The sequence below is a fragment of the Rhinatrema bivittatum genome, chromosome 11 (assembly GCF_901001135.1).
Source record: "Rhinatrema bivittatum chromosome 11, aRhiBiv1.1, whole genome shotgun sequence".
Classification (NCBI taxonomy): Eukaryota; Metazoa; Chordata; class Amphibia; order Gymnophiona; family Rhinatrematidae; genus Rhinatrema; species Rhinatrema bivittatum.
In genome coordinates, this window is record NC_042625.1 from 35,926,514 (window position 1) to 35,954,114 (window position 27,601).

The 27,601-nt window shown below is 49.4% G+C and overlaps 1 protein-coding gene across 1 annotated transcript in view; it reads left to right on the plus strand.

The window, feature by feature from the left end:
* The window catches only part of DNAH10 (dynein axonemal heavy chain 10), a 952,322-nt gene that overhangs the window by 277,163 nt on the left and 647,558 nt on the right, over positions 1-27,601 (plus strand). The window contains 7 exon segments of the mRNA XM_029571350.1: positions 1,921-2,128; positions 9,820-9,976; positions 10,687-11,163; positions 13,002-13,728; positions 14,394-14,585; positions 14,728-15,279; positions 23,410-23,567. Of these exon segments, the coding sequence (XP_029427210.1) occupies positions 1,921-2,128; positions 9,820-9,976; positions 10,687-11,163; positions 13,002-13,728; positions 14,394-14,585; positions 14,728-15,279; positions 23,410-23,567 (2,471 nt within the window).

The window sequence follows — 27,601 nt, forward strand, 5'->3', positions numbered from 1 at the left end:
TGATTGTGTCATACGGGGTAGGGTAAGGGGGGGAGGGCTGGGAACTGGATGGGGACTGGGGGACTGGGAATAATCATAATAATGTCTTCTTTTGCAAATGCCATGATGACTTCTTGTTCGGTTGACACTTGTAGAGTTCTTTCGCTTCTGTATATACAATTTGTCCAGAACAGATGTGTCATGATGCATAATCTTGTTCATAACATGGTTTATTGCGATTTTGTCATTTCAAATGAATAAAATTTAAATTTCAAAAAAAAAAAGCTACACGTGCCGGAAGGCAGGCGCAACTTACCCAACAAAGGTAAGGGGGGGGTTCTAGGTAGGGCTGGGGGGCGGATTAGTTAGGGGAAGGGAGGGGAACGTGGGGGGAGGCGGAGGGAACGGAGGAAGGCTGTGCGTCTTGGCGCGCCAAGTTGCACAATTGTGCACCCCCTTGCGCACGCCGACCCTAGATTTTATAACATGCACGCAGGGACATGGAATGGCTCCCATATGAGGAAAGGCTAAAGAAGTTAGTGTTGTTCAGTTTGGAGAAGAGACGACAGAAGTGGGGATATGATAGAGGTCTATAAAATCATGAAAGGACTTGAAAGGTTAATGTAAATCGGTTATTTACTTTCTCAGATAATAGAAGGTCTAGGGGGCACTCCATGAAATTAGCAAGTGGCTCACTTAAAACATATCAAAGAAAATTCTTTTTCACTCAGTTTGTAGTTAAGCTCTGGAATTTATTGCCAAAGGATGTGGTTAAGGCAGTTAGTGTAATTGGGTTTAGAAAAGGTAGAGATAAGTTCCTAGAGGAAAAATCCATAAACTGCTAATAATAAACAATAGTAGCTTGAGATCTATTTAATGTTTGGGTACTTGCCAGGTACTTGTGACTTGGATTGGCCACTGTTGGAAACAGGATGCTGGGCTTGATGGACCCTTGGTGTAACCCAGTATGGCATATCTTATGTTCTAATATTCTTATGTACTTATCTGGTTATGTTAACTGGATAAGTTAGACCCGCCATAGAGCAGGTCTAACTTACCTGGATATAACTTATCTAGGTATGCAGTGACGCAAGCAGCAGGATTTAGGCAAAAGTCCCACAGGACGGCCAGGATAAGAGAGTCTGGGGCTGGGCCAAGGTCAGGACAATTACCAGGTTCAAACCCAAGGGTCAGGGCAGACCGCAAACAAGGCGTAATCGAGGTCTGTAGCACAGGTCAGTGGCAGGCAGTAGGCAAGAGAGAAGTCTGGGTCCAAAGCAGAGGTCAGTGGCAGGCGGCAGGCAAGAGAGAAATCCAGGTCTGAAGCAGGGGTCAATACCAGGCAGCCTGGTGAGGGACCAGGATGAGGCAAGGGTGAAGGAAGGAAGGACTGGACAGAGCAAGGCAGGCTGGAAAAGGCAAGCCAAGATCAGGAACGCTGGAACAAGGCAGGATCAGTAATGCTGGAGTAACATGCACTGCTGGAAGCAGTAGGACCTGTTGCTGAGGTGATGTGTTGTTGCGGAGCCCATGTTTAAATAGCCCAGCAGGGCTGATGTCATCAGGGGGTGCTGAGAGTGAGTTCCCGCTGTGGGGCCTGGATAAGACCTTAGTGTGAATGCTCGTCTAAGGGGGTTGTCTGTGGCGGTGGCATTGTGATGGTGGTGTATCTGCGAAGAGCATGCTGAAGCGGCATGGAAGCCAGGAGGCTGCTCTTGAATGAGTGCTGCCGTTTGTGGGATGCCCCCATGACCGGCAAATGTTACAGTATTGATGAATTTGTAAGAGAACAATGGAAATACAGCAAAAGTCGCAAAGATTACAAATCAAACTGGTTAAATGTAGTTGAACAATACATAGTGAAATTATATTACATAGTGAAATTATATTATCTGTCAGTGATGGATAAATGATCTGAGACTTTATACATTCTTTTTATAGGTGTCAAAGAATTCTTCGAGAACATCGAATCTCAAAGAAGTAAAGATATAGAATATTTGGTCAGAAAGTATAATGCAATTGGCCCATTGTTAACGAAAATGGAAGGTCTGGTTATGCATACAAATACTGGCAGGCATCCTAGAATGATACAATACTATTTATATTGGGAACGTAAAATTTTTACTGCCTTGACAAAAATGATTCAGAAGTAAGTAGAATTGTGAAGTCTGAAAAGTGTCACTTTACTTTTGGCAATGCAGTGTAATTGCTATGGAGCCGACTGTGTCTTGTAAGATTTGGCTTTATCAAATTCATCAGTGTACAAAATATTAGAAAAGGATATTTGGAGTGAGCAGTGTGTCTACAAGAATTTGGATTCTTAATTCAAAAATAGGACGAGAGGGGTACAGAGAAGTGTGTAACTGGGAGATATGTAAATTGTGACCTGTCTCCTGTTCTTGGTTGTGGAATACATTATTGGCCACATTTCACTATTTCATTCCCTCATTATAAATCTTCCATGATAACATCAGACTCATCTAGAAAAGAAAAAAAGAGGCCTACTGAGAATGCCCTAAAAGCTAATGTCACTGCAGAGGAAGAACATAGTTCATTCTAAAACTGGCTCAGTGCCAAGCATTATAATGTATTATCCCAGGACAAGCAGGATAATAGTCCTCACATATGGGTGACATCACTGGACGGAGCCCTATCACAGAAAACTTTCTACCAAAGTTTCTAGAAACTTTTGATTGGCACACTGAGCCCACTGAGCATGCCATGATCCCTCGAGCCACAGGGGTCTCCCTTCAGTCTTCATTTTTCTGCTCGCGTAGCCGTGTAGCCGCGCGTATCTTATAAAATCCGGGGTCGGCGCGCGCAAGAGGGTGCACATTTGTGCAACCTGCACGCGCCGAGCCCGGCGCGCGTTGCCTGTTCCCTCCGAGGCTCTGTTGCCTGTTCCCTCCGAGGCTGCTCCGAAATCGGAGCGGCCTCGGAGGGAACTTTCCTTCGCCCTCCCCCCACCTTCCCCTCCCTTCCCCTACCTAACCCACCCCCCCGGCCCTATCTAAACCCCCCCTACCTTTGTTGCCAGATTTACGCCTGCTGAAAGCAGGCGTAAATCTGCGAGCGCCAGCGGGCTGCTGGCGCGCCATCACCCGACCCGGGGGCTGGTCCGGAAGCCTCGACACGCCCCCGGGCCGGTGCCACGCCCCTGGGCCCGCCCCCAAAACGCCGCGTCACTCGCGGCACGCCCCCGACACGCCCCTCCATGCAAGCCCCGGGACTTACGTGCGTCCCGGGGCTTGAGCGCACCGCCGAGCCTATGCAAAATAGGCTCGGCGCGCGCAGGGGGGGGTTTGGGGTAGGTTTTCGGGGGGTACGCGTGTATCGTACGCGCGTACCCCTTTGAAAATCTACCCCTATGTCTATCACCGACCCGCATGCGGAGTGTGTTCTGTGCTTGGGTGAATCTCATAATGTGTCCTCCTGTTCACAATGTGCCGAAATGACGGCCAAAGGCAGGCGAGCCCGTCAGGTGAAGATGGAACATTTCTTCCATATTCAATTAATACAGTCGACATCGACTCAGTTGTCTCCGGCTGGAGCGGCTAAAAAATGTGTCTTCGAAAGCGTCGTTCTGACGGCTCCGGTGACCAATTATCACCGACTCCATCCCAGTCATCGGTAAAATCTACATCGGTGCTTGAAATGAAAAGCTCCGAATATAGGGAGAAACATCTCCATCGTCATCGACGGACGTCGACACCCAATATCGCATCGATTCCGGGAACCCCGTTGATGCCAAGAGAACCATCGCCAAAAAGGTCTCGAGTGGAAGAGCCATCGATGCCTTCGATGCCTCTCACTCCAAGGCGTTCCCCACCGGTAATGGTGCCGGGTACTGAGCCACCACAGGGACCTGTGGAAGTGCCGGTTCCGCCTTCTCTGCCACCTCCTATAGCTGCTCTGACCTCACCAGGTATATGGGAGGAACTGTATGGTTTTATCCGCCAGGCAGTTAAAGATGCTCTCCGAGACCTTCAACCATCAATGCCATCTGAGCTGATACCCGTGCCGATGCCGGCACCGATGCCAATGTCTGCGCCGATGCCGACGCCGGACCTTTCAATCTTCGCTCCAATTCTTTCGAAACTCGATGCCCTCATCGGTGATCTCCACATACAACCAACGACACCGAAAATGCCGATCCCAATGAGTGAAGATGATGCCTCCGAGGTTTCTCCCATGCCTGAACCCATTCCAGGGCTGTCTGGGATTTCTCGGCCGAGAATTCCGATGTCTCCATTGATGCCTTTTTCTCCTCCATCGATGCCACCGCAAAAACCATTGATGCCATCAATGTCTTTGTTTATACCTCACTCTACTCCTCCACGATGCCCCTCATCAGACACATGGGAGGAGGGAGATATGGAAATTTCATCAGAAGATGTACTGTCTGAGCCATCCCCACCTGAAGAAAGGAGGAAGTCACCTCTAGAGGATCTCTCCTTTTCAAACTTTGTGAGGGAGATGGCTGATACCATTCCTTTTCAACTAATAGCAGAAGAGGATACCAGACAGAAGACCCTGGAGGTTCTGCAGTTTGTGGATCCTCCTAAGGAGGTTTTAGCAATTCCAATCCATGAAGTCCTGGTCGACCTGCAACACACTGTGGGAATACCCATGTTCAATCCCACTGGTGAACAAGAGGATGGATGCCACCTACCTAGTTCAGCATATTCCAGGTTACCAAAAGGCCCAACTCCCACACCAATCTGTGGTGGTAGAATCTGCCCAGAAGAAGTCAAAGAGGATACGTCCCCACTCATCAACACCTCCTGGCAAAGAACAAAAGTTTTTAGACACTCTGGGCAGAAAGGTCTTTCAGGGTTCAATGCTTGTCTCCAGGATAGCATCATATCAATTATTTATGATCCAGAACCAACGCAATCTCTGGAAGCAGATGCAACAACTGTCTGAGTCCTTACCTCAACAGTATCGACTCAGTAAATGACATCATACACAAGGGCCTAGAAGCTGGCAAACATGAAGTCCATGCAGCCTATGATAGTTTTGAAACCTCACCCAGGATGGCTACAATGGGAATCAGTGTACATGGATGGGCCTGCCTAAAAGCCTTTGATCTCAGGCCTGAGGTTCAGGAAAAGCTAGCAGATCTGCCTTGTGCTGGTGACAACCTTTTTGGTGGCAAGGTTCAAGATGCAGTGGCACAGTTAAAAGAACACTCTGAAACTCTGGGCCAGCTCTCTGCTGTTCCAATGGAAACTCCATCTTCACGTAGAACAGTACGAAAAGACACCAGGAAACCCTATTACCGACCATGGAGGTATTATCCACCATCATCCTGTGGTAGGGCATCCAGCCCTGCACACAGAAGTCAGCCTAGGCAACCAAGGGCACCTAGGCCTCAACCACCGCCTCAGACGGGCCCGGCATCAGGATTTTGAGAAGCCACCAGAGGACAGCAGCCACTCCACCAACCCAATCCTAAATCTACCAGTGGGAGGTCGGGTATCTTTCTTTCAACCCAAATGGTCAAAGTCGACGGTCTTGCATTATCCTTGTATAATAGTTTATTTTAACACCATGTTACAAAAAGTGTTTTATATATTCCTCGTTCTATGTAATGCTTCTCAAGCATTTTAAGTTGCTCTATGTTCGATGTTCTTTGTTCTATGTAATGCTCTTAGGCAAATTCTAATGTTTCACTGTAAACCGGTTTGATTTGCATCCAATGTAAGAAGATCGGTATATAAAAAACCAAAAATAAATAAATAAATATCACAACAGACCAATGGTTCTCTGTACGTACCAGGATCAGTCCAGACCGCTGGGTTGTGTCTCCCTTCCAGCAGAGGGAGTCAGAGAAAAAAAAAATACTGAAAAGGCACCCCCTCTTAACCTGGTGTGCCACCTGCAATCCCTCAGTATTTTCTCTGACTCTCAGCAGAAGGGTTGACAGAACCTGTGGTCCTGATTTTTCAATTTTTTAAAATTTAGTTACATCTTTTTTTAACAGAGTTCTGAGGCTCTGGATGATTTAGTTAAAACCTTTGGCTACAGCAAGTTGGTTGTATAAAAAAAAGCTCAGTGCAGTTTTATTTTCCCAGGCTTTTCACTCAGCAGTGGTAGAGGTAAGGCAGGGGCTGGCAGCTCTAAAAGCCTTGTTCCTGGAGGGCCGTCTTTCTCTGGAGGGGGATTAACCAGTGGGCTGGTCCCTCCCCTCGGCGCCCCGAGGCGAGTTTCCTCGGGTGCTGCAGCGTTCCCAGTGCTCCGGAAGGCCGCGAGTCGGCAGGGTATTTTAAGTTCTTCTTTTTTATTTCCTACTGCGCTGTTTGGACCCCCCCCCCCCCCGGCATGCCACGAGGGCTATCGTGCTCAGCATGTGGGGAGGCGGGGTTGCGCCTCTCGCGGGACGGGGTTTGTGCCCGCTGTCTCCCCAGGGGGGGAGGGCTCTTCCGGAGGTGATTTTGGGCCCATTTTGCCTCAAGGCGCGGAACGGCGATCCAATTTCTCCTCCCAGTCTGAGTCCCGTTTGACTGCGCGATCCAGGGCTCGCCCCCTCGGGGAGCCCGGTCCTCCCCTCTTCTCCTCCTCCTCCTTACCTATCGGATCCCTTAAAGGACCAGTCAGTTTTTTCTTCAAAATTTATTTTACTTATGCATAGGGCTTTTTTGGAGGCGGAAGCTCATCAGCAGGATGAGCAGCCCCCTCCCGCGAAGATTGTGCGGCGGGACACGTCTCTGGATGCCCTTTCGGCCCCTGGGGGGGGCTCCAGATCCTGCTCCCTTGGGATTTTTTCTGGATCCTCTCCTCCAAAACCTAGATGGGGGTGTTGATGAGTCCGCTCCAGTAGAGGGGGACGAGCCCCGGTTTTCTCGGCTGTTTTGCCGGGAGGAGTTGGATCCCTTGATCCCCTATGTCCTGGAGGAACTGGAAGTGGAGGCACCAGTCCCCAGTTCGGAGCCAGTTAAGGGGAAACCAGTACTCTCGGGGCTGGTGCCCTGCCCCAAACTTTTCCTTTCCACCCAATGCTTAAGCAGTTGGTCACTCGGGAGTGGGAATCTCCGGACGCGACCCTGCGGGTGGGGCGGGCGATGGATAGACTCTACCCTTTACCCGAGGAAACCTTGGATATCCTCGGGATTCCCAAGGTGGACGCGTCGGTTACTGCGGTGACCAAGCGGACCACCATTCCTGTTACGGGAGCGACGGCTCTTAAGTAATTACAAGATAGGCGGCTAGAAGTTCTCCTCAAGCGCATTTTTGAGGTGTCAGCGCTCTGTGTTAGAGCGGCGGTCTGCAGTAGCCTCATGCAGCGAGCGACTCTTGGGTGGGTCCAGCAAATGCTCACATCACAGGTGTTGCCGCCAGAGGAATCAGATCAGGCGAATAGGATGGAGTCCGTGGTAGCTTACACAACGGATGCATTATATGATCTGTTGCGGGCATCTTCATGCAACATGGCCACTGCAGTTTCAGCTAGACGGCTTCTCTGGCTCCGGAACTGGTCCGCGGACGTTTCTTCCAAAACTCAGTTGGGCAATCTTCCTTTTAAGGGAAAATTGTTGTTTGGGGAGGAACTTGACGCCCTTATTAAGTCTCATGGGGAGAATAAGGTGTATAAATTGCCAGAAGACAAGCCGAAGTCTTCCAGGCCCTTTGGGGCAGTGTGTTACCATTTCCGAGGACAGCGCAGATTTTGGCAGTCGCGGCCTCCCGCTTTTCCCACCCGACAACAGACTCAGAGGGCTCAGTCTTGGCCTACTTCCTTTCGTGGTCGGATGCCATTTCGGGAGGGAGGCTCTCAAGGGGCCACCGGAGGTAAGCAGTCCCAATGAAGGTGTTCCGACCCTCTCCCCGGTTCCAGTGGTGGGAGGTCGTCTCTCCCTGTTTCTTGAGGAATGGGTCAGGATCACATCGAACCAGTGGGTCCTCAATATCATTGCCCACGGTTACGAGTTGGATTTTGCCCACCCGTTAAGGGATCTTTTTCTGATTTCTCCCGCCGGCTCTCTGGCCAAGCAAGAGGTAGTTTGGCAAACGCTGAGTCGCTGGAAATCCCTGGGGGCTATTGTTCCGGTCCCTCCAGAGGAGCACAGGGCCAGGAGGTACTCTATTTCGTAGTCCCGAAGAAGGAGGGGTCCTTCCGGCCAATATTGGATCTCAAGGCAGTCAACCGAGCACTTCAGGTTCCCCAATTTCGCATGGAGACTCTACGGTCGGTTATTGCGGCCGTCCACTCAGGAGAATATTTGGCCTCTTTGGACCTGACCAAGGCGTATCTTCACATCGGGATATGCGAGCGCCATCAGTGGTTTCTCCGGTTCATGGTCTGGGGGAGCATTGTCATTTCCAAGCTCTTTCGTTTGGCTTAGCGACAGCGCCTCGGGTCTTCACCAAGGTAATGGTAGTCATAGCAACGGCCCTCTGGTGGGAGGGGATCTTGGTTCACCCATACCTGGATGATTGGCTCATCCGGGCCAAATCGGAGAGCCTCTGTCGGGAAGCAGTGAGCAAGGTTCTACTCCAGCTCCAGTCCCTTGGTTGGGTGGTCAACTTTGCCAAGAGCCAGTTGGTCAACTTCCTGGGAGCACGCTTCGATACCTCGGTAGGCAAGGTCTTCCTCACTCGGGAGAGGAGGCTCAAGTTAGTGGCGCAGATTCATCGGCTCATGCCCTCACCCCTGCCCATAGTAGGATTCGGAGGTATCTTTGTGTATGGTGCCTTCTTTTCTACCTGAGGTAGTCTCATCATTCCATCTTAGTTAGATTGTGAAGCTTCCAGATTTTCTGGATTTGGATTCTCTAGGCCTCACATGGGGGAGCTTAGGCTCTTAGATGGGAAGCATACATTACTGAAGTATCTAAAGGTCACTTATGATTTCTGTAGATCGGATCACCTATTTGTAAATCAGGTCACCTCTTTGTACTGTAGAGTGGTCCAAAGAAGGGAAGTAAGTTGTCTAAGGCTACAGTTGTGTAGTAGCTGAAGGACGTGATCAAGTCGACTTATATTTCTAAAGGGCGCCTGCTGCCACGGGGTTTAGGGGCTTACTCAACAGGTGACTTCCTGGGCTGAGTCACAACAAGTGTCTCCACATGAAATTTGCTGGACAGCTACAGGGAAGTTGTTGCACACTTTTGCTAGGCATTTTTGCTTGGATGTCAGGGCTCTGTCTTCCATATGCCTTGGTAAGAGTGTTCTACGAGTGGAACTCTCCAGGTCCCACCCGAGTTAAGGGGAGCTTAGGTATATCCCAGGAGTTTGGACTGATCTGGGTACTGGTTCAAACCTGATAATTTTCATTCCTGTAGTACCACAGATTAGTCCAGAGACCTGACCATTTACTATGGGAGAGAGTCAGCCGTTCCTACTTTTGCTTTGTATATAGTGTGGAGTTGCTGGAGGTTTTCAGTGCTGATCTCTTATGTTAAATTTCGGAACCGGTTTTTCATTGTCTTTTTGGGTAACATCACCTTCTTCCGGCTCGTTGGAGGGGAAGGAGAAGTTTGCTTAGAAATTTGCTTAGAAATTTATGGTTATTGCTGTCATCTTGACTTGGATACAGGTCAATACTGAGAGACTGCAGGTGGCATATGGGGTTATGCACAGTGTCAGTGAAACTTTCTCTGTCTCCTTCTGGCAGGGAGGGAAAACCCAGGAGTCTGGACTGATCTGTGGCACTATGGGAGCAAAAATTAGCAGGTAAGAACCAATTTTCTTATAGATAAGGGGAGTACACACTGGGATTATCTAAGAAAAGGGAAAAAAATGGGAGCTGCAGCCAAGTTAATTTATTGGAATAAATATATAAGGTGAAATGGCCAAATAGTTGAAGATTGTAAGTATTTTATTTTTAATCTTTTGTAGAAATTTCCAGATTTTTAATTCTGCAGTTGTTGGAACTACTCCACTGTTCCAAACTGAAACTATTTTGTCTGCTCCGGAAATAATACTTCATCCTAATGCAAATGAGATCTACAAAATGTGTGTGCAGAGCATTAGAGGTTGTATGGAGACCACAAAGGTAGTGACTCTATAAAACTATTTTTCATACATAAAAGCTTGACCAATAGACTAGGACAATGTATAGTATGGAATTAATATTTTCAGAAAATACATTGCATGATATTGAATCATTGAAATACATATACTGTTTATTGGAATGTGATCTGTGTCATAAGATGCAGCTCCATCTTGTTCTCTTGGTGCATGAAAGGAAGTTTACATTTGTGCCAGGCAGATATTTCCATAGGCCATTTACCTAGATACTAGCTGTAGGACACTGAGTATCTTTTTGTTATATTTCATAAAAACTGAATGTACTTCAAAGTTCTAGTAGCCTTATTAGTCCTATGAAACCTCACATCATTTGTGATACTTTTTATTAGGCTAACAAAAATTGTCAAAGTACGGGACTTTTGAGACCATATGGGTCCTTTCTTCAAGGCTGAAGGAAAGGATCATTTTTTATCTAGAGAATGTTGTGGTGTGAGAATTGAATGTGATTCATTGGTGCAATTGCAGAGCATGGTACTAAGATGCATTACTGTTTGAAGAACTCGTTCCATTTTGTTTCACCAAAGAGAAAATCATAATCTGTTCTTTATATTGTAATATTTATGTAGTTCGGAGTGCATATAGTTCATTTATTTAAACCATTTTATAATCAGTGCATTTGTAAGTATCAGGCCTTTACTAATTGTCCTCTTTAATTTTTTATTGTAAAAATTACAGAACTTTGTACGGTGGATGCATGGCACCTGTATTGACTGTCCTCCACAGCATGCAGAGGAAGATGAACTTGTTATATTCAGCTTCTTTAATGACATTTCACAGAATCCTCAGATAATCGAACAGGCAATTGTCATCTCTCAGAATTTTCACAAACTGCTTACCCTGCTTACAAAATACCTGAACCGATGGAAAAGGTATCGTCCTCTTTGGAAGCTGGATAAAGCCATTGTTATGGAGAAATTTGCTGCAAAGAAACCATCTTGTGTGACTTATGATGACAAGCTGCAGTTCTATACAAAGATAACTAATGAAGTGATGCTACAACCTTTAATAAAAGATGAACAGTGCATTAGACTTCATCTGGCACCACTAGCCTTCACAGTACAGGAAAATGCAAGAACTTGGGTGACTTCACTTGGAAAACTTCTTAATGATTCTGCCAAGGATGAACTCTACAGCCTTCAAGAAGAACTTGTGGTACCTATTTGCTCTTTTTAACAAAGAATATCCTTTATAAAATTGCTCTGAATGAGAACACATTTTGGATAACTAGTGGACATTTGATAGGTTAGCAGTAGGCAGCAACTACTATACTCTTGTTGTATAATGGTATAGTGTGGTACCTCTAGAATTGAAAATGGATATCAGACAATAGACAAAACTATATATGAGTTTCTTTTGACTCATCAGAAACTGCTCCTTTTGGCCTTCTAGCTCACTCGGATTCTGGCCCCATGAGCCTCCCTTTGCAGCTACCCAGCGATTATTTCCCTATTTTATAACAGCTCCCCTCACCAACATACCTAATCTGGTCATTGCAGTGATAGTCTTAGTTGTGCCAGGGCTCCTTCTGAAACGCTACAATTATAAGTCCTGAATCTGGCCACCAAGTGCCACCCGAGAGTGATGATCATGACTCCCTCTTTCTTCCCGTGCCTCTCCCCTTCCTGGGGGTTGTGAAAACTGCCTCTGTAGTATCCCCAGCCCCAGCCTACCTAGAGAGTGTAATATCTGATTTTGGAATCAAGCCAGGGATCTTCCGTATGACAATGCACAACACTGCCACTGAGTCACTGGGTCGGCCCTATATATGAATTCTGTGTTTTAATCATTGGACTAACTTGAAAGAAACAAAGAATTAAACAACTTTTAATTGTTAATTTTGAAATGACAATTGTAGTATCAAAATAGTTCTGAATTTTGCATAGAACAAAGAACTCTATAATACCTGCAAGTCTCTGGTTAATTGAACTGAGAACTTGCAAAACACAATTTCCCTGTACGTACCAGGATCAGTCCAGGACACCTGGGTTGTGACTCCGCACCAGTAGATGGAGACAGACTAAAACTTGTGGGTGGAGCCATATATGCCCCTGTGCCAGTCACAGCCCCTCAGTCTTACTCTGTCTCCAGTAGATGGTGCAGGTCCAGTCACAGCCTCGGCTGCCCTGGGTACTGATAGTCAGTTAGGGGTAGTGTGTTTCTTCATTTTCAATTGTTAAGGGTCTGGTTTGTAAGTTCCAGGCGTTTTTATTTCTGTGTTTTCTTCTGGTCCGCCCTGCCTCCCAGGGGGGTTGGAAGGTTCTGAGGGGACCATCCCCCCCTGGTTGAGGCCGCTGCCAGGGCTGAGGGCCCGGCTGGTCAAGTGGCAGCGTTGGGGGTGACACCGGGGAGCCCGGTTCACTCACCCCCACTGGAACAGGGCTCCAGGACCGTGGACAGCGGTGAGTACTTGTAAAAAAAAAACCAAAAAAAAACAGGTTTACTTTTTCTGCAGGCCGGCTCTCCGTTTTCTTCGCGGCTGCGTTTTCTCTTCACAGGGGAGGGGGGCCGCTTGCCGTGGGGCGCTTTTCTTGGTTTGTTCGTTCTTTTTCGGGGGGTTTTTCGCCGCGATCGCGCCTCATGCCACGCAGGTCGGTCTGCCGAGCATGTGGCTCGGCGCGCGCGCGCGCCTCTCCAGGGACGGCCTTTGCACGTCGTGTGTCCCGGGCGGGGAAGGACCGTCCGGGCCGCGTGGGGGGAGCCGTTCCCGGGCGAATCGCTCGCCGCCGAGTACAGCAGCAGCGTCGGGGGGGCCTGAGGAGCCTTTTCCGATTAGCGCGGGAGTGGCGGCCATTTTGAATTCGGCCCGCGAAATCGCGCGGATCCCAGTAGAAGATGGCGCCCTGCCTCCTCCGCTTTCCCCGAGACCGGGTCCGACGGGGGGGGCCGTCCCAGGGGGGGCAGTGGCCCCTGGGGACGCTAGTTCAGGGGAGGAGTCTTCAGCTTCCGGGTCCTCTTCTTTTTCTGCTGACTTTGCATTGTTGCTCCGCAAGGTCCTCAAGCACAAGCGCCACAGGCGCAGGCATGGATCGGAGGCCGTTTCAGGGACTCACAGGTCGGGGCCCAAGCAAAAGAAAGTCAAGGGGTCCGCGGATACCAGGGTGAGAAGGAACCCACGGGGAGTCCCGCGGGGAGTTCCACAGACCTCAGATAGTGAGTCCTCCGTCTCAGATGAGGTGAGTGCCCACGAGGAGACCCCGCGGGGGACCGAGGAGACGCCAGGGGGCGGTTCCACCCCGCCCAGTGTGAGCAAAGGCACGCAGGCCGTGGAGGGCAACGACCCGAAGGTGGTCCGCCTCTTCCGTAGGGAGGAACTAGCCCCGCTTATTCCAGCTATTCTGGCGGAGCTGGGCATTGCGGCTCTGACGGTGGTCGCCAGGCAGGACGCCAACATGGATCCGATGCTACTGGGGCTCACTGGCCCAGCTGTAGCTTTTCCCTTCCATTTCTCGTCGACGGATATTCTGTTTAAGGAATGGGATTCCCCGGAGTTAGGCCTTAAGGTGACAAAGGCCATGGACAAGCTTTATCCTCTGCCGGAGGACGCGTTGGAGCTGTTACGGATCCCGAAGGTAGACGCGGCGGTGTCAGCAGTGACAAAGAGGTCGACGATCCCTGTCACGGGCGCCACGGCACTCAGGGATATCCAGGATCAGAAGCTAGAGGTACAACTCAAGAAGATTTTTGAGGTATCAGCTTTAGGAGTCCGGGCCACCATTTGTACTTACTTCGCCATGAGAGCCAGTCTGCGATGGGCTCAGGTTCTCACAGGCGGATCGCCTAGAGGCGGCTATAGCATATGGGGCGGATGCTCTCCACGATCTCCTACGGACCTCTGCTAGATCCATGGTCGCGGCAGTTTCGGCGCGTCGTCTCCTTTGGCTTCGTAACTGGGTGGCGGATGGTTCCTCTAAGGCTCACCTCGGTTCTCTTCCATTTAAGGGTAAGCTGTTGTTCGGCAAGGAGTTAGATGATTTGATGCTTTCCCTGGGGGAGAACAGGGCTTTCAAATTGCCTGAGGACAGGGCTAGGTCCCGGCCCTCGTTGTCCAGTAGGCCCCGTTTTCGCGGAAGCAGAAGGTCGCGTCCTCAGAGATCCTCGGGTCCCGCATACCGGTCATATACCGCTCGTACCTCCCAGTGGTTGCAGTCCTTTCGTGGGAAAAGATCCGGGCGACAGGGGGGACCCCCATCGGGCGCCGGGTCCAAGGTCCCACAATGAGATGCGGCTGACCCATCCCTCACCTCGGCCCCAAGCCGTGGTTCCCAACGTCGGGGCGAGGTTAACGTTATTTCTCGAGGAATGGGTCAAGGTAACTTCGGATCACTGGGTCCTCGACGTGATAAGACACGGTTACGCTTTAGATTTTGCTCGCATCCCGTCAGACAAGTTCCTGGTGTCGCCCTGCAAGCGTCCGGAAAAGAGAGCGGCCGTGCTAGGGACCCTCGAACGTTTGGAAGGCCTGGGGGCCATTTCTCCCGTGCCGGCAGGTCAACAAGGCACGGGACGTTACTCAATTTACTTCATCGTTCCAAAGAAAGACGGCACGTCCAGACCAATCTTGGACCTGAAAGCCGGTAAAACAGGTGCCTTCGCGTCCCTCACTTCAAGATGGAGATGATTCGGACCGTAATTGCCTCGGTGCGGCCTGGCGAATACCTGGCCGCGCTAGATCTCACGGAAGCGTACCTCCATGTGGGTATCCACCCATCCTTTCAGCGGTTCCTCAGGTTCTGGAGGGGTTCTTGGTACACCCTTACCTGGACGACTGGTTGATCCGGGCCAAGTCCGAGAGCCAGTGTCGCTTGGCAGTGGACAGGGTCCTCCAGCTGCTGCAGTCCCTGGGCTGGGTCATCAACTTCCTCAAGAGTCATCTTGTTCCCACCCAGTCCTTGGAATATCTGGGGGCCGTCTTCGACACGAAACGGGGCCGGGTGTCCCTGTCCGCGGAGCGCGTATGGAAGCTGCAGTCTCAAGTCAAGCGGTTATTGTCTCTTCGGCTACTGCTGGTTTGCGACTACCTGATGGTTCTGGGATCTATGGCGTCAACGCTCGCGTTGGTCCCCTGGGCGTTCGCTCATCTGCGTCCATTACAATCATCCTTGCTATCCCGTTGGAAGCCGGTGTCAGAGGAATTCCACCTTCCGCTACCGCTAACGGATCAGGCGAGGGACAGCCTGCACTGGTGGCGAGTGTCGGAACACCTGACGGGTGGTGTGTCCCTGTTGGTTCCCGACTGGACAGTAGTGACCACGGACGCCAGCCTTTCCGGTTGGGGCGCGGTTTGCCTAGGCAAGTCGGTGCAGGGCCGGTGGTCCGAGACTCAAGCGCAGTGGTCCATCAATCGGCTGGAGACCAGAGCGGCTCGCCTGGCACTGCAGTCCTTCCTGCCGTTGATACGGGGAAGGGCGGTGCGGATATTGTCGGACAATGCGACCACCGTGGCCTACATCAACCGTCAAGGCGGGACATGGAGTCCGCTTTGTAGCGGTGGAGGCGCAGCTCCTGATCAGCTGGGCGGAAGCAACATCTCAGCAAGATCGCAGCGTCCCACATTGCCGGAGTCGACAATGTGCAGGCGGATTATCTCAGTCGTCATCACCTGGATCCAGGGGAATGGGAGCTGGCGGAGGACGCCTTCCTTCTCATCTGCAGGACGTGGGGGGTGCCCCACATGGATCTCATGGCCCACGTGGCAAAACACAAAGGCTCCACGGTTTTTACAGCCGACGCCGAGAGAGAGGGGCCGAGGGAGTCGACGCACTGGCTCTTCCCTGGCCGACAGACGTCCTGTTGTACGTGGTTCCTCCGTGGCCAATGATAGGAAAGATCCTGCGACGTATAGAGCTGCACCCGTCCAAAGTGATCCTTGTGGCGCCGAAGTGGCCACATCGTCCGTGGTTTGCCGATCTCATTCAGTTGTCGGTGGTCGCCCCCCTTCGTCTCCAGGGGTTCCCGGGGCTTCTTCGTCAGGGCCCCGTCTGTTTGGAGGATGCGGATCACTTCTGTCTCGCGGCATGGCTTTTGAAAGGCATCGCTTGAAAAGCTAAGGTTACTCGGATTCGGTGGTGGCCACGCTATTGCGTTCCAGGAAGCAGTCTACGTCCCTAGCGTATGTCCGAGTCTGGGTGATTTTTGAAGATTGGTTGTCTGCAGCGCAGGGTGGTTCCCACTTCGGCCTCCATCGCCGATTATACTAGCTTTTCTCCAGGCTGGTCTCGCCAAAGGGTTGGCGTGCAGTTCCCTGCGAGTACAGGTGGCAGCGCTTGGTTGCTTGCGAGGTAAGGTTCAGGGGTTTCCCCTGGCCCTGCACCCAGATATTTCCCGGTTTCTTCGGGGAGCAAAGCGCCTCCGTCCACCATTGCGTCATCCCTGTCCGTCCTGGAACCTCAATTGGGTTCTGTCTTCCTTATGTTCGGCACCGTTTGAGCCCTTAAAGCGGTCAACGGTCAAAGATCTCACGTTGAAAACGGTATTCCTGGTGGCGATTGCTTCGGCAAGACGTGTTTCTGAGTTGCAGGCGTTATCCTGTAGGGAACCGTTTTTGCGTATTTCCGACTCAGGAGTCTCTTTGCGGACGGTTCCTTCCTTTTTGCCTAAGGTCGGGTCGGCATTTCATTTGATCAGTCCATTGAGCTCCCCGCTTTCGGGATAGGGGTGTCTTCGGACCCAAAATTGAGAGACTTACGGAAGCTAGATGTCCGGAGGTCTCTCCTTCGCTATTTGGAGGTCACTAATTCCTTTCGGGTGACGGTTCATCTTTTCGTCCTGTTTTCGGGTCCAAAGAAAGGTGCCGCTGCGTCCCGCACTACGATCGCCCGTTGGCTTAAAGAGGCCATTGGTTCAGCGTACGTGGTGCGGGGAAAGCCGGTCCCCGTGGGTCTCAGAGCTCATTCGACGCGGTCTCGCGCTGCGTCTTGGGCGGAATCTTCTCAGGTGTCGCCTCGAGAGATTGGCAGGGCGGCTACCTGGATGTCGTTACATACCTTCATTAAACACTATCGGTTGGATGGTCAGGCTGCTGATTCCGGGGGTTTTGGAGCGGGGAGTACTCCGAGCGGGACTCTCTGCTTCCCACCCTCGGTAACTTAGCTCTGGTACATCCCAGGTGTCCTGGACTGATCCTGGTACGTACAGGGAAAGGAAAATTAGTTTCTTACCTGATAATTTTCGTTCCTGTAGTACCAAGGATCAGTCCAGGATCCCGCCCGCAGTGCTGTTCTGCAGTAACGGAGAGTCCGCTCGTAGTCTCATTACCTAATCTGTTTCTGGTTTTACCCCCTCGGTTAGGGGAGTTCTGTTTCCAGTGGGAGTCTTGAGCTGCTCCCTGTTGTGGTTAGGTTATTTAGCTAGTTTATTGGTTTCCTGTTTTTCTACTTTGACATTTGTAAGACTGAGGGGCTGTGACTGGCACAGGGGCATATATGGCTCCCACCCACAAGTTTAGTCTGTCTCCATCTACTGGTGCGGAGTCACAACCCAGGTGTCCTGGACTGATCCTTGGTACTACAGGAACGAAAATTATCAGGTAAGAAACTAATTTTCCTTTTTTCTAAGAAATTTATAAAGAATAGAAACATGATAGCATAGAAAGACTATATGGGCCTTTCTGTTCTGCCCATCAACATCAATTATTCAGCTTTACAATCCCTACCACCTCCTCGGAGATCCTCTGTTTTTATCACATGCTTTCTTGAATTGATACTGTCCTTGTCTCTACTGCCTGCAGGAGGAGGCTGTTTCATGCATTCACTATCATCTCTGTAAATAAATATTTCCTTGGATTACTCCTGAGTGTACCCCCTTTCATCCTTATCCCATGATCTCTTTTTCCAGAGCCTCCTTTTTGTTTTGAAAGAGGCCTTATCCTGTGCATGGAAACCTTGGAGGTATTTAAATGTCTTTATCATATCTCCCTTATATCACCTTTACTTCTTTAAGTCTGTCTACATATGCTTTAGAATGAAGACCACTGACCATTTTAGTAGCCAGCGTCTGGACCAACTCCAAACAATTTAGATTCTTTTAAAGATATAGTGTCCAGAACTGTAACACAGTATTCCAAATGAGTTCTCACCAGGGTCTTATACAGGAGCAATATCACCTCTATTTTTCTGCTGACCATTCCTTGTATAGCCAAGCATCATTTTGGCTTTTGCCATTGCCTTATCCACTAGTTTGACTACCTTAAGGTCATCAGATATGATCCCTGTCAGATCCCTTTCTTCTTTTGTGCTTAGAAACATTTTACCCCTTTATTGTACTTCTCCCTGGGTATTTTTGCATCGCAAATGTATAAACACCTGCATTTTTTAGCATTAAATCTTAGCTGCTAGCTCCTAGACCATTCCTCGAGCATTGCTAGATCCCTCCTCAGTATCCTGGCTGTCTACCATGTTGTAGATTTTAGAATCATTGGCAAAAAGACAAATTTTTCAAGATAATCCTTCCATGATATTTTCACAAAAATGTTAAGAATCAGTCCATAAACTGTTCCCTGTAGTACTAGTATTCTCCCAGGACAAGCAGGATGGTAGTCCTCACATAAGAGTGACATCATCAGATGGAGCCCTGACACGGAATTCTTTTGTCAAAGTTTCTAGAACTTTGACTGGCACACTGAGCATGCCCAGCATGCCACTAACCCTGTGGCTACCAGGGGTCCCCCTTCAGTCTTTTTTTTTTCCGCGCAGCAAGTTGCCTTGCGGTTAGGAGCTCTGTGAGAAATTCTCACACTTTCCTCACGGAAAAACTCAAAGTTTATCTTCCTATTTTACCCTCACCAGGGTCCCCCATTGCACCCCGTTCCCTCTGACGCTCGGTAAGTGTTTTCCTCGTGGTTTGTGGTCGATTCCCGGCAACACTCTTCTCTGTGCCCGATGGTCATCGACCTCAAGCGCGGCCAAACATTTTTGATATGGCGACCCAAGTTTAGAAAATGCCCCGAGGATCCAAGGACCATGTCCATAACGGACCCGCACGGTTTGTGTTCTGTGCTTAGGACCCGTGCACGAAGTTCATCGGTGCCCTAGTTGTGCACAGATGATCCTTAAAGGCAGGCATGCTCGACTGGACAAGATGGAGCACTTGTTTGGGTCAAAACGGGCTGCTCCATCGACTCCAAGTCAAGTAGCGCCGACCGGAAAGGGTCCATCAACTTCGGAGACGCCCCACCCAAGAACATCGTGGAGCGGATAACCGTCTGTCGCTGACCCCCTCGAAGGCATCGGCATCATCATCCCTCGGTGCCGGAGAAGGACTGGACTGTAGCACCGAGGGAAACATCGTCACCGGCACTGACATGTGTCCCCATCTGGTGCCGGCACCAAGACCGCAGCGGCATCGACTTCCACCGAGCTGCCTGCGAAGAGGGCCGGCAGAGAGGAGCCCCCATCCTCCTCTGGACCTGGGACGCCGAGGCATTCCCCACTGATATCGGTGCCGGGCACCAAGCCTCCACAGGCCTCCGTGGAGGCTCCGGTGACACCTAGTCTGTGTCCTGCCCCAGATGCCGTGCCATCCATGCCGGCTTTTTCAGGAGGAATTGGACTGCATGGTCCAAGAGGCAGTTCTGAATGCCCTATGAGGTTTCCAATCGCCACCGGCGCCGGCCCCCATACCGGCACCAGAACTGGCACCAGCCCTGGAACCGGCACCCTCGATGTTTGTACCGCTCCTCGAGCGCCTGGACATGTTCATCGGGGCCTTCCCGACTCAACCTGTGCCATCAGACACGCTGGCACCGAGTCGTCCATAGAGGCCTCCACAGGTCCCGATTCCCATACCGGGTTCCTCGGAGGAGGAAGAGGCGATTCCCAGCCAGATCCCTCCATGGGAACCACCGATGCTGGAACCCATGCCAGGGCCATCAGGGCGATCGGTGCCCCAAACGCACCTCATCTGCTCCGGTGCCCCTCGATGCAAGCACAGATTTCTCGATGCAAGTGCCACATCCATCAATGCCTTCCCGCCCTCTCGGCTTTGGTATACTTCCTCCCTCAGGAAGCCCACCGGGAGCAGGGGAAACTCCCTATAATCCATGGGAGGATACATCCTCAGATGATTCCTCACAAGCTTCCGAGGAATTGCTCTCAGAGCCTTCACCCCTGGAAGAAAGGCAACGAGCTCCTCTGGAAGACCTCTCCTTTGTCAGCTTTGTCAAGGAAATGTCTGACACTATCCCATTTCCATTGGTTACGGAGGAAGAAGCTCGCCACAAGATGTTGGAGGTCTTACAGTTTGTAGATACTCCAAAGGAGGGCACACAACTGGATGCACTCACACGAACAGACGGTCTTGAAGAGGGCAGTCTATTGCACAAGAAAACGCGTGAAAACACCACCGTGGCTTACCACGCAGTGATCAGTGAAGAGCGGGGCCTAGCCAAAAAAGGCTGCTCAACCTGTCAGGCTTGTCTACATTCCTTAAGTTCCCCCGGAGGCGGGGATGAACGTTGGATCGGCACACTGAGCACGGAGACAGAGAAAGGAGGAATTCCTACAAAAACATTTTTGCTTTACTGAGCTCAGCCCGTCCTGGCTGAGTACAAAATCGGTCTACAGCTTCCGGGGAGGGGGAGAGGGCATATACAGTCACAGCCATGCTCTGTTCCCTGCACCACTTGCCTTTCAGCTGTCTTTTATAGCTAAGTGCATGCCGATCCGGGTAACTATAGACCAGTGAGCCTGACTTCAGTGCCGAGAAAAATAGTGGAAACTATTCTCAAGATCAAAATCGCAAAGCATATAGAAAGACATGGTTTAATGGAACACAGTCAACATGGATTTACCTAACAAATCTGCTTCATTTTTTGAAGGGGTTAATAAACATATGGATAAAGGAGAACCAGTAGATGTAGTGTATTTGGATTTTAAGAAGGCGTTTGACAAAGTCCCTCATGAGAGGCTTCTAAGAAAACTAAAAAGTCATGGGATAGGAGGCGATGTCCTTTTGTGGATTACAAACTGGTTAAAAGACAGGAAACAGAGAGTAGGATTAAATGGTCAATTTTCTCAGAGGAAAAGGGTAAACAGTGGAGTGCCTCAGGGATCTGTACTTGGACCGGTGCTTTTCAATATATATATATGATCTGGAAAGGAATACGACGAGTGACGTTATCAAATTTGCGGATGATACAAAATTATTCAGAGTAGTTAAATCACAAGCGGATTGTGATACATTACAGGAGGACCTTGCAAGACTGGAAGATTGGGCATCCAAATGGCAGATGAAATTTAATGTGGACAAGTGCAAGGTGTTGCATATAGGGAAAAATAACCCTTATTGTAGTTACACGATGTTAGGTTCCATATTAGGAGCTACCACCCAGGAAAAAGATCTAGGCATCGTAGTGGATAATACTTTAAAATTGTCGGCTCGGTGTGCTGCAGCAGTCAAAAAAGCAAACAGAATGTTAGGAATTATTAAGAAAGGAATGGTTAATAAAACGGAAAATGTCATAATGCCTCTATATCGCTCCATAGTGAGACCGCACCTTGAATTCTGTGTACAATTCTGGTCGCCGCATCTCAAAAAAGATAGTTGCGATGGAGAAGGAACAGAGAAGGGCAACCAAAATGATAAAGGGGATGGAATAGCTCCCCTATGCGGAAAGGCTGAAGAGGTTAGGGCTGTTCAGCTTGGAGAAGACGGCTGACGGGGGATATGATAGAGGTCTTTAAGATCATGAGAGGTCTTGAATGAGTAGATGTGAATTGGTTATTTACACTTTTGAATAATAGAAGGACTAGGGGGCATTCCATGAAGTTAGCAAGTAATACATTTAAGACTAATCGGAGAAAATTCTTTTTCACTCAACGTACAATAAAGCTCTGGAATTTGTTGCCAGAGGATGTGATTAGTGCAGTTAGTGTAGCTGTCCTCCGTTTGAGCCCCTGCACTCCTGTGACCTCAGATATCTTACATGGAAAATTATTTTCCTAGTAGCCATTACATCTGCTCACAGGATAAGTGAGTTACAGACCCTTGTGACCTACTCACTCTATAATAGGTTCCTACATGACCGGGTGATTCTCCGCACTCATCCTAAATTCCTTCCTACTGTGGTAACTGATTTCCACTTAAGTCCATCGTCTTGCCCACTTTCTTTCCAAGGTCTCACACTCACCCGAGTGAGCGAGCTCTGCACACCCTGGACTGTAAGCGTGCGCTTGCATTTTATTTAGACCGCACTGCAGTCTACAGGAAATCCACCCAACTCTTTGTTTCTTTTAACAAATACAAGCTTGGAGTTGTGGTGGGCAAGCAGACCCTCTCCAACTGGTTAGTAGACTGCATTAAATTCTGCTACCAGCAAGATGGCCTTCCACTCGAGGGACGAGTGAAGGCACACAGTCAGGGCCATGGCACCATCAGTAGGGCACTACTGTTCAGAACCGATTGCCGACATCTGCAGAGCTGCGACGCGGAGTTCTCTCCACACCTTCGCAGCCCATTACTGCCTGGACAAGGCTGGGCGACAAGACTCTATCTTTGGCCAGTCTGTTCTATGGAACTTATTCCCAGTGTAGGAACCCAAGTCATCCTACCTCGACCCGCTGTGAATTTCAGACTGCCTCATCTTTGCCAGCAGCACCCCAGTTTTGTGCCTGTTACACATGTGTGTGCTGCTTGGCCTGCTTCATTATGAGTCAGCCTGTAGCTTTACTATTCACCCATATGTGAGGACTACCATCCTTCTTGTCCTGGGAGAAAGCAGATTTGCTTACCTGTAACAGGTGTTCTCCCAGGAGAGCAAGATGTTGGTCCTCACGAAACCCGCCTGCCACCCCACGGAGTTGGGTTCGATACCGTTTTCTTATTTTATTTTTCGCTCGTACTTTTGCTACACATGAGACTGAAGGGGGACCCCTGGTGGCCACCAAGGTTAGTAGCATGCTGGGCATGCTCAGTGTGCCAGTTAAATTTCTAGAAACTTTGACAAAGTATTCCGTGTTAGGGCTCCATCTGATGATGTCACCCATATGTGAGGTCTAACATCCTGCTGTACTGGGAGAACACCTGTTACAGGTAAGCAACTTTGCTATCCCCTTTGCTTGGAGTGAATTCCATTTACCACTACCCTTTATTGCCTCCCACCCAACCAATTTTTAACCTAGTTGGTCATTTAGGGCTTAGACCAATGGCGCTCAGTTATTTATGTTGTCTATGTGGAACTGTGTAAAGGCCTTATTGAAATCTAAATACACTACATCTAGTGCTGTCCCCTGATCCAACTCTCTGGTCACCTAGATTCATTTGACAAGACCTACTTCTAGTAAAACCAGACTGGTATTATGCAGGCCTTTTGTTTTATGGACCTTTTACTGTGAATTGGCTTAACTTTCATGTTAAACTGGGAATTTTTTTCACTGTTATTTCCTTTAAAAAAATATTTTCCAGAAATTGTCAGACCAGCTAAAGCTAAACCTGACACTCTTGAAGATCTCAAGTTTGTTCTTGCTACAATAGCAGCTATCAAGGATATGTCTTTAGTGGTGGAAATGAGATTCCGAGACATCCAGGAGAGATACCGTACTTTGGAAAATTACAATATTGAGGTGAAAGATCCTTTGACATCTATCAGTTTTTCTATTTAAGCTATTAAAATACTTTTAGCAAGAGAGAATATATGATTTGTAGAGATGTGAATCGTGTGCCAGATCGTCTTAACGATCAGATTCGGCTGGGGGGGGGTGGGGGGAGAAATCTGATCGTTAAGATATGTGAATTGGAATCGTTTCCGATTCCAATTCACATCGCTAATTTTTTTTTAGGGAGGCCCGCTCCGCTAAAAAAAAGCAACCCACCCGACCCTTTAAATCGACCCCACCCTCCTGACCCCCCCAAAACCTTTTAAAATTACCTGGTGATCCAGGGGGTCCTCGGGGAGAGGAGAGATCCAGGGGGGCCTCGGGGACAGATTTCCCGTTCCCAGGCATCAGCTGTTCTAAAAAAAAATGGCGCCGATGCCCCTCTGCCCTTACCATGTGACAGGGTATCCGTGCCATTGGCCAGCCCCTGTCACATGGTAGGAGCACTGGATGGCCGGCACCATTTTTTTTTAGAACAGCTGATGCCTGGGAACGGGAATCTGTCCCCGAGGCCCCCCTGGATCTCTCCCCGAGGACCCCAAGGCCCCCCTGGACCACCAGGTAATTTTAAAAGGTTTTGGGGGGGTCGGGAGGGTGGGGTCGATTTAAAGGGTCGGGGTGATTTATTTTTTTTTTAGCGGCGCGGGCCTCCCTAAAAAAAGGGTGGGGAGGGTGGGGGAGGCTAAGGGGGGTCGATTTAAAGGGTCGGGTGGGTTTTTTTTTTTATTGGGCCATCGGCGCCATTTTAATTAGTGGCAGCCAAAATGGCGCCGATGGCCCGAGAGCGGGAGATCACGCCGGGACCCCCCCCCCACTGGACCACCAGGTAATTTAACATTTTGGGGGGGTTCGGGAGGGTGGGGGAGGGTAAGGAATTGGTTTTAAAGGGTCGGGGTGGGTTTAGGGGTTGTTTTGGTGTGCTGGTTTTACCACCCTCCCCCAAATAATTCCCGTGCCCTATTTAACGATACAATACAAATGCCCCTGACGATAATCGGGGGCATTTGTATTTTATCGTACACTCTAACGATTTAGGACAATTTTAAAATTATCTGACGATAATTTTAATCGTTCAAAACGATTCACATCCCTAATGATTTGTATAGATAAAGTAATATTTTGCTTAAAAGTATCTAGTAAAAATCAAAAAGTATACTAGGTTGTCATGTTTAGGTACAGATTACCTGACATCCATTTAGCATTTTTTAAATATTGTACCCAACATGTTCGTTACTACTTTTACATTCCTTTTTTTCCATAAATCAAAAGCATGTTACAAGGAAGTAGCCAGTCTGTAAAAATAACAGATGATTAGGGAACTTCATATGTGTATGTAGCAGGTATTTGTATTTAAAACATTTATATCCAGCTGGAGAGGGCAATAATTTTGAAAGCTGATTCTGAGGGTAACATACTTTTTATCCATATAAATTGACTCTTTGAACATTGCCAGTCTTAATTCAGGTAAAGCATGCACATTTACAATGTGCATACTTGTACACATTTTCTTCTCTTTCTGTTCCATCAGTCAAGAATGTATATGGGTTCTATCCCTCATCCAGCATCTGGAGGAAGAGTTTTTTTTTTTCATTTTTTGATGACATCACAGGTATGTCATATACGGAATTGTTATAGCCAGTGTTCTCTGCCTCCAACTACGGTCGTGGACAAGGCACACCCTAAAAATTTAAATTATTTGTTTTTAAAGGATGAAAGTTGATATGCTATAGTTTCTATATCAAGTCTGGAAAGCTGCCTTTAAATTGGGGCCAAGCTCCTGCGGTTCTAATCTCCTGCAGTGAGGTGAGTCAATTTGACAGAGCTAGCTCCCTACCTCTCAGTGAGGAATGAGATTGGGCAGTTGCTTTATTTAAAACAAAAACTCCTATTAGTTGTTTAGCTTATCATTTTTGTTTTAAACCTGATTTCTCTGGTGGCAAACCACTAATGTGGTGCCAGTATTAGAGTTTGCTGTGATGCCCCTGAAGTAACCCCGTGGCGAGGAGTGCCTATCCTCTGATGCTGGAGGTCTGCATCAGTCTCCACCGGTCCTGGTGTCAGTTGCCAGTCCATGTCGGGGATCTGAGGAAGATCTGGCCACCCCTTCTGCCTCCCTGTCCATTTTGGCATTGGCAACGTTCGAGGAGGAATTGGAGCGCAGAGTCCAGCTGGTGGTCGATTGGGCTCTGTGGGGCAGCGAGGCCTATGGCACTGATGGTATTGATGCCTGCACTCCTCCCTGCTGGAACCACTGCTGGAGCGTCCTCAATGTGCTCATCGGTGTTTACTGATCTAGCTGATACTGGTTCCCGGAAGGCCATTGATGCCCGTCGGACACTGATCTTCCCCCGACTGATGCGGTGCTCATTGCCGGTTCTTCCGAGGAGGAAGCTCTGTCAAGGCTGGTGGGGGCACTGAGGCCTGCAGCCCCCTTTCCAAGCTTTGCTGGGGCCAGCACTGGTGCCACCAGTGCCTAGGCCTCTGGTCAAAGGCCAAGCATCCATGGATCCATCCCCTATGGATTACAGCAAGAATGAGAACCCTTATGACCCCTGGCAGGATAACACTGCAGAATCCTCCTCAGAGGACTTGGAGGGTCATCCCTCAGAACCGTCTCTCCAGAGGAATGAAGGAGGTCACCACCTGAGGACTTGATCTTTGCAGGTTTTGTAAGGGCGATGGCGGAGGCCATCCCATTGCAGTTGATGACTGAGGAGGACACCAGGCACAAGATGCTGGAAATATTCCAGTTTGTGGAGACTCCTAATGAGATTGTGATGGTTCTGATACACGACATCTTTAAGGAGTTGCTGTTGATGATTTGGGAACACCCCCTCACGGTTCCTCCTGTGAATAGGAAGAATGACAGGGTTTACCCTCATCTAACAAGCTACTGGATTTGAAAAAAGTGTCAGCCGGCAACCCAAGCAGTAGTGGTCGAATCTGCTCTCAAGAGGGCCAAGCGCTCTTGGACCCCATGCCTTGGTGCCCCCGGGGAAGGACCACAGAGCGATGCATGCTCTGGGAGAAAAGTATTTCTGGGGACTATGCTCATTGCCCGCATTGCCTGTCTTACGATTGGGCAGTGGTCAGGTGTAGTGAACACCACCTGCAGGAGTGACTTCGGATGGAAAGAAACAGGAGTTACAGGAGAGCCTCTGATACTGGATGGAGAGGAATCTGGTGCAGGTAGGAGTGTGTAGGGCTGGGTGCTGGCTGGAACCTGGGGAGCTGAGTACTGGCTGGAAAGATGCCTATGGAGCTGGGAGTTGGCTGGAGGAAGTCTGATGCAGGCTGGAGGAAATCTCTGATATCAGGTGTGTGGAGGTAAGGGTGAGCACCATACACTAGAGCAGCATGGTGGTATGTGTGGAAGTGAGTGTAGGTAAACGTGGTCAGAATACTGGAGCCGAGTGCTGGTAAGGATGGACTCAGGATAACGTGCAGGTAAGTGTGAGACTGACTGTAGGTATGTGTGACTGGACTAAGTGAACCCGGGGAAGCAAGACTGACAATGAATAGACAGACTAACCAGACAGCACTAACAGTGAACATAAAACACAAAAACCCGAAGGCAGCAATCAAGGAGGCATGACACAATATCCAAAGACAGCAAGGTAGGGAAGGCAGGCCACAGACCGAAGGCAGGCAAGCCAGGACACAGAGCCCAAAGGCAGCAGGGTAAGACAGAATGCCAGAAGGCAACACAGAGATATGCCGGAGGCTAGAGCAGGGAGCTCAAACAAGCTCGATGCCGAAGCACTGAGGAATTGGCTAGGCAGGATTATAAAAGAAGTCCAGAACATAGAGCAGATAGATAGGATGGACTGGGCCAGCCAGGAGAGCATGCTCGTGAGGGACCTCTGGTGGTGAGCGGTTGCACAGCAGCCATAGTCTCTACATGAGCCAATACTCTTGCAACCTTTGGAAGCAGGTGCAGGAGGTGGCTGAGTGGCTGCCTCAACAGCAAGACACCTTTCTGTTGCTGGTGCGTCAGGGCG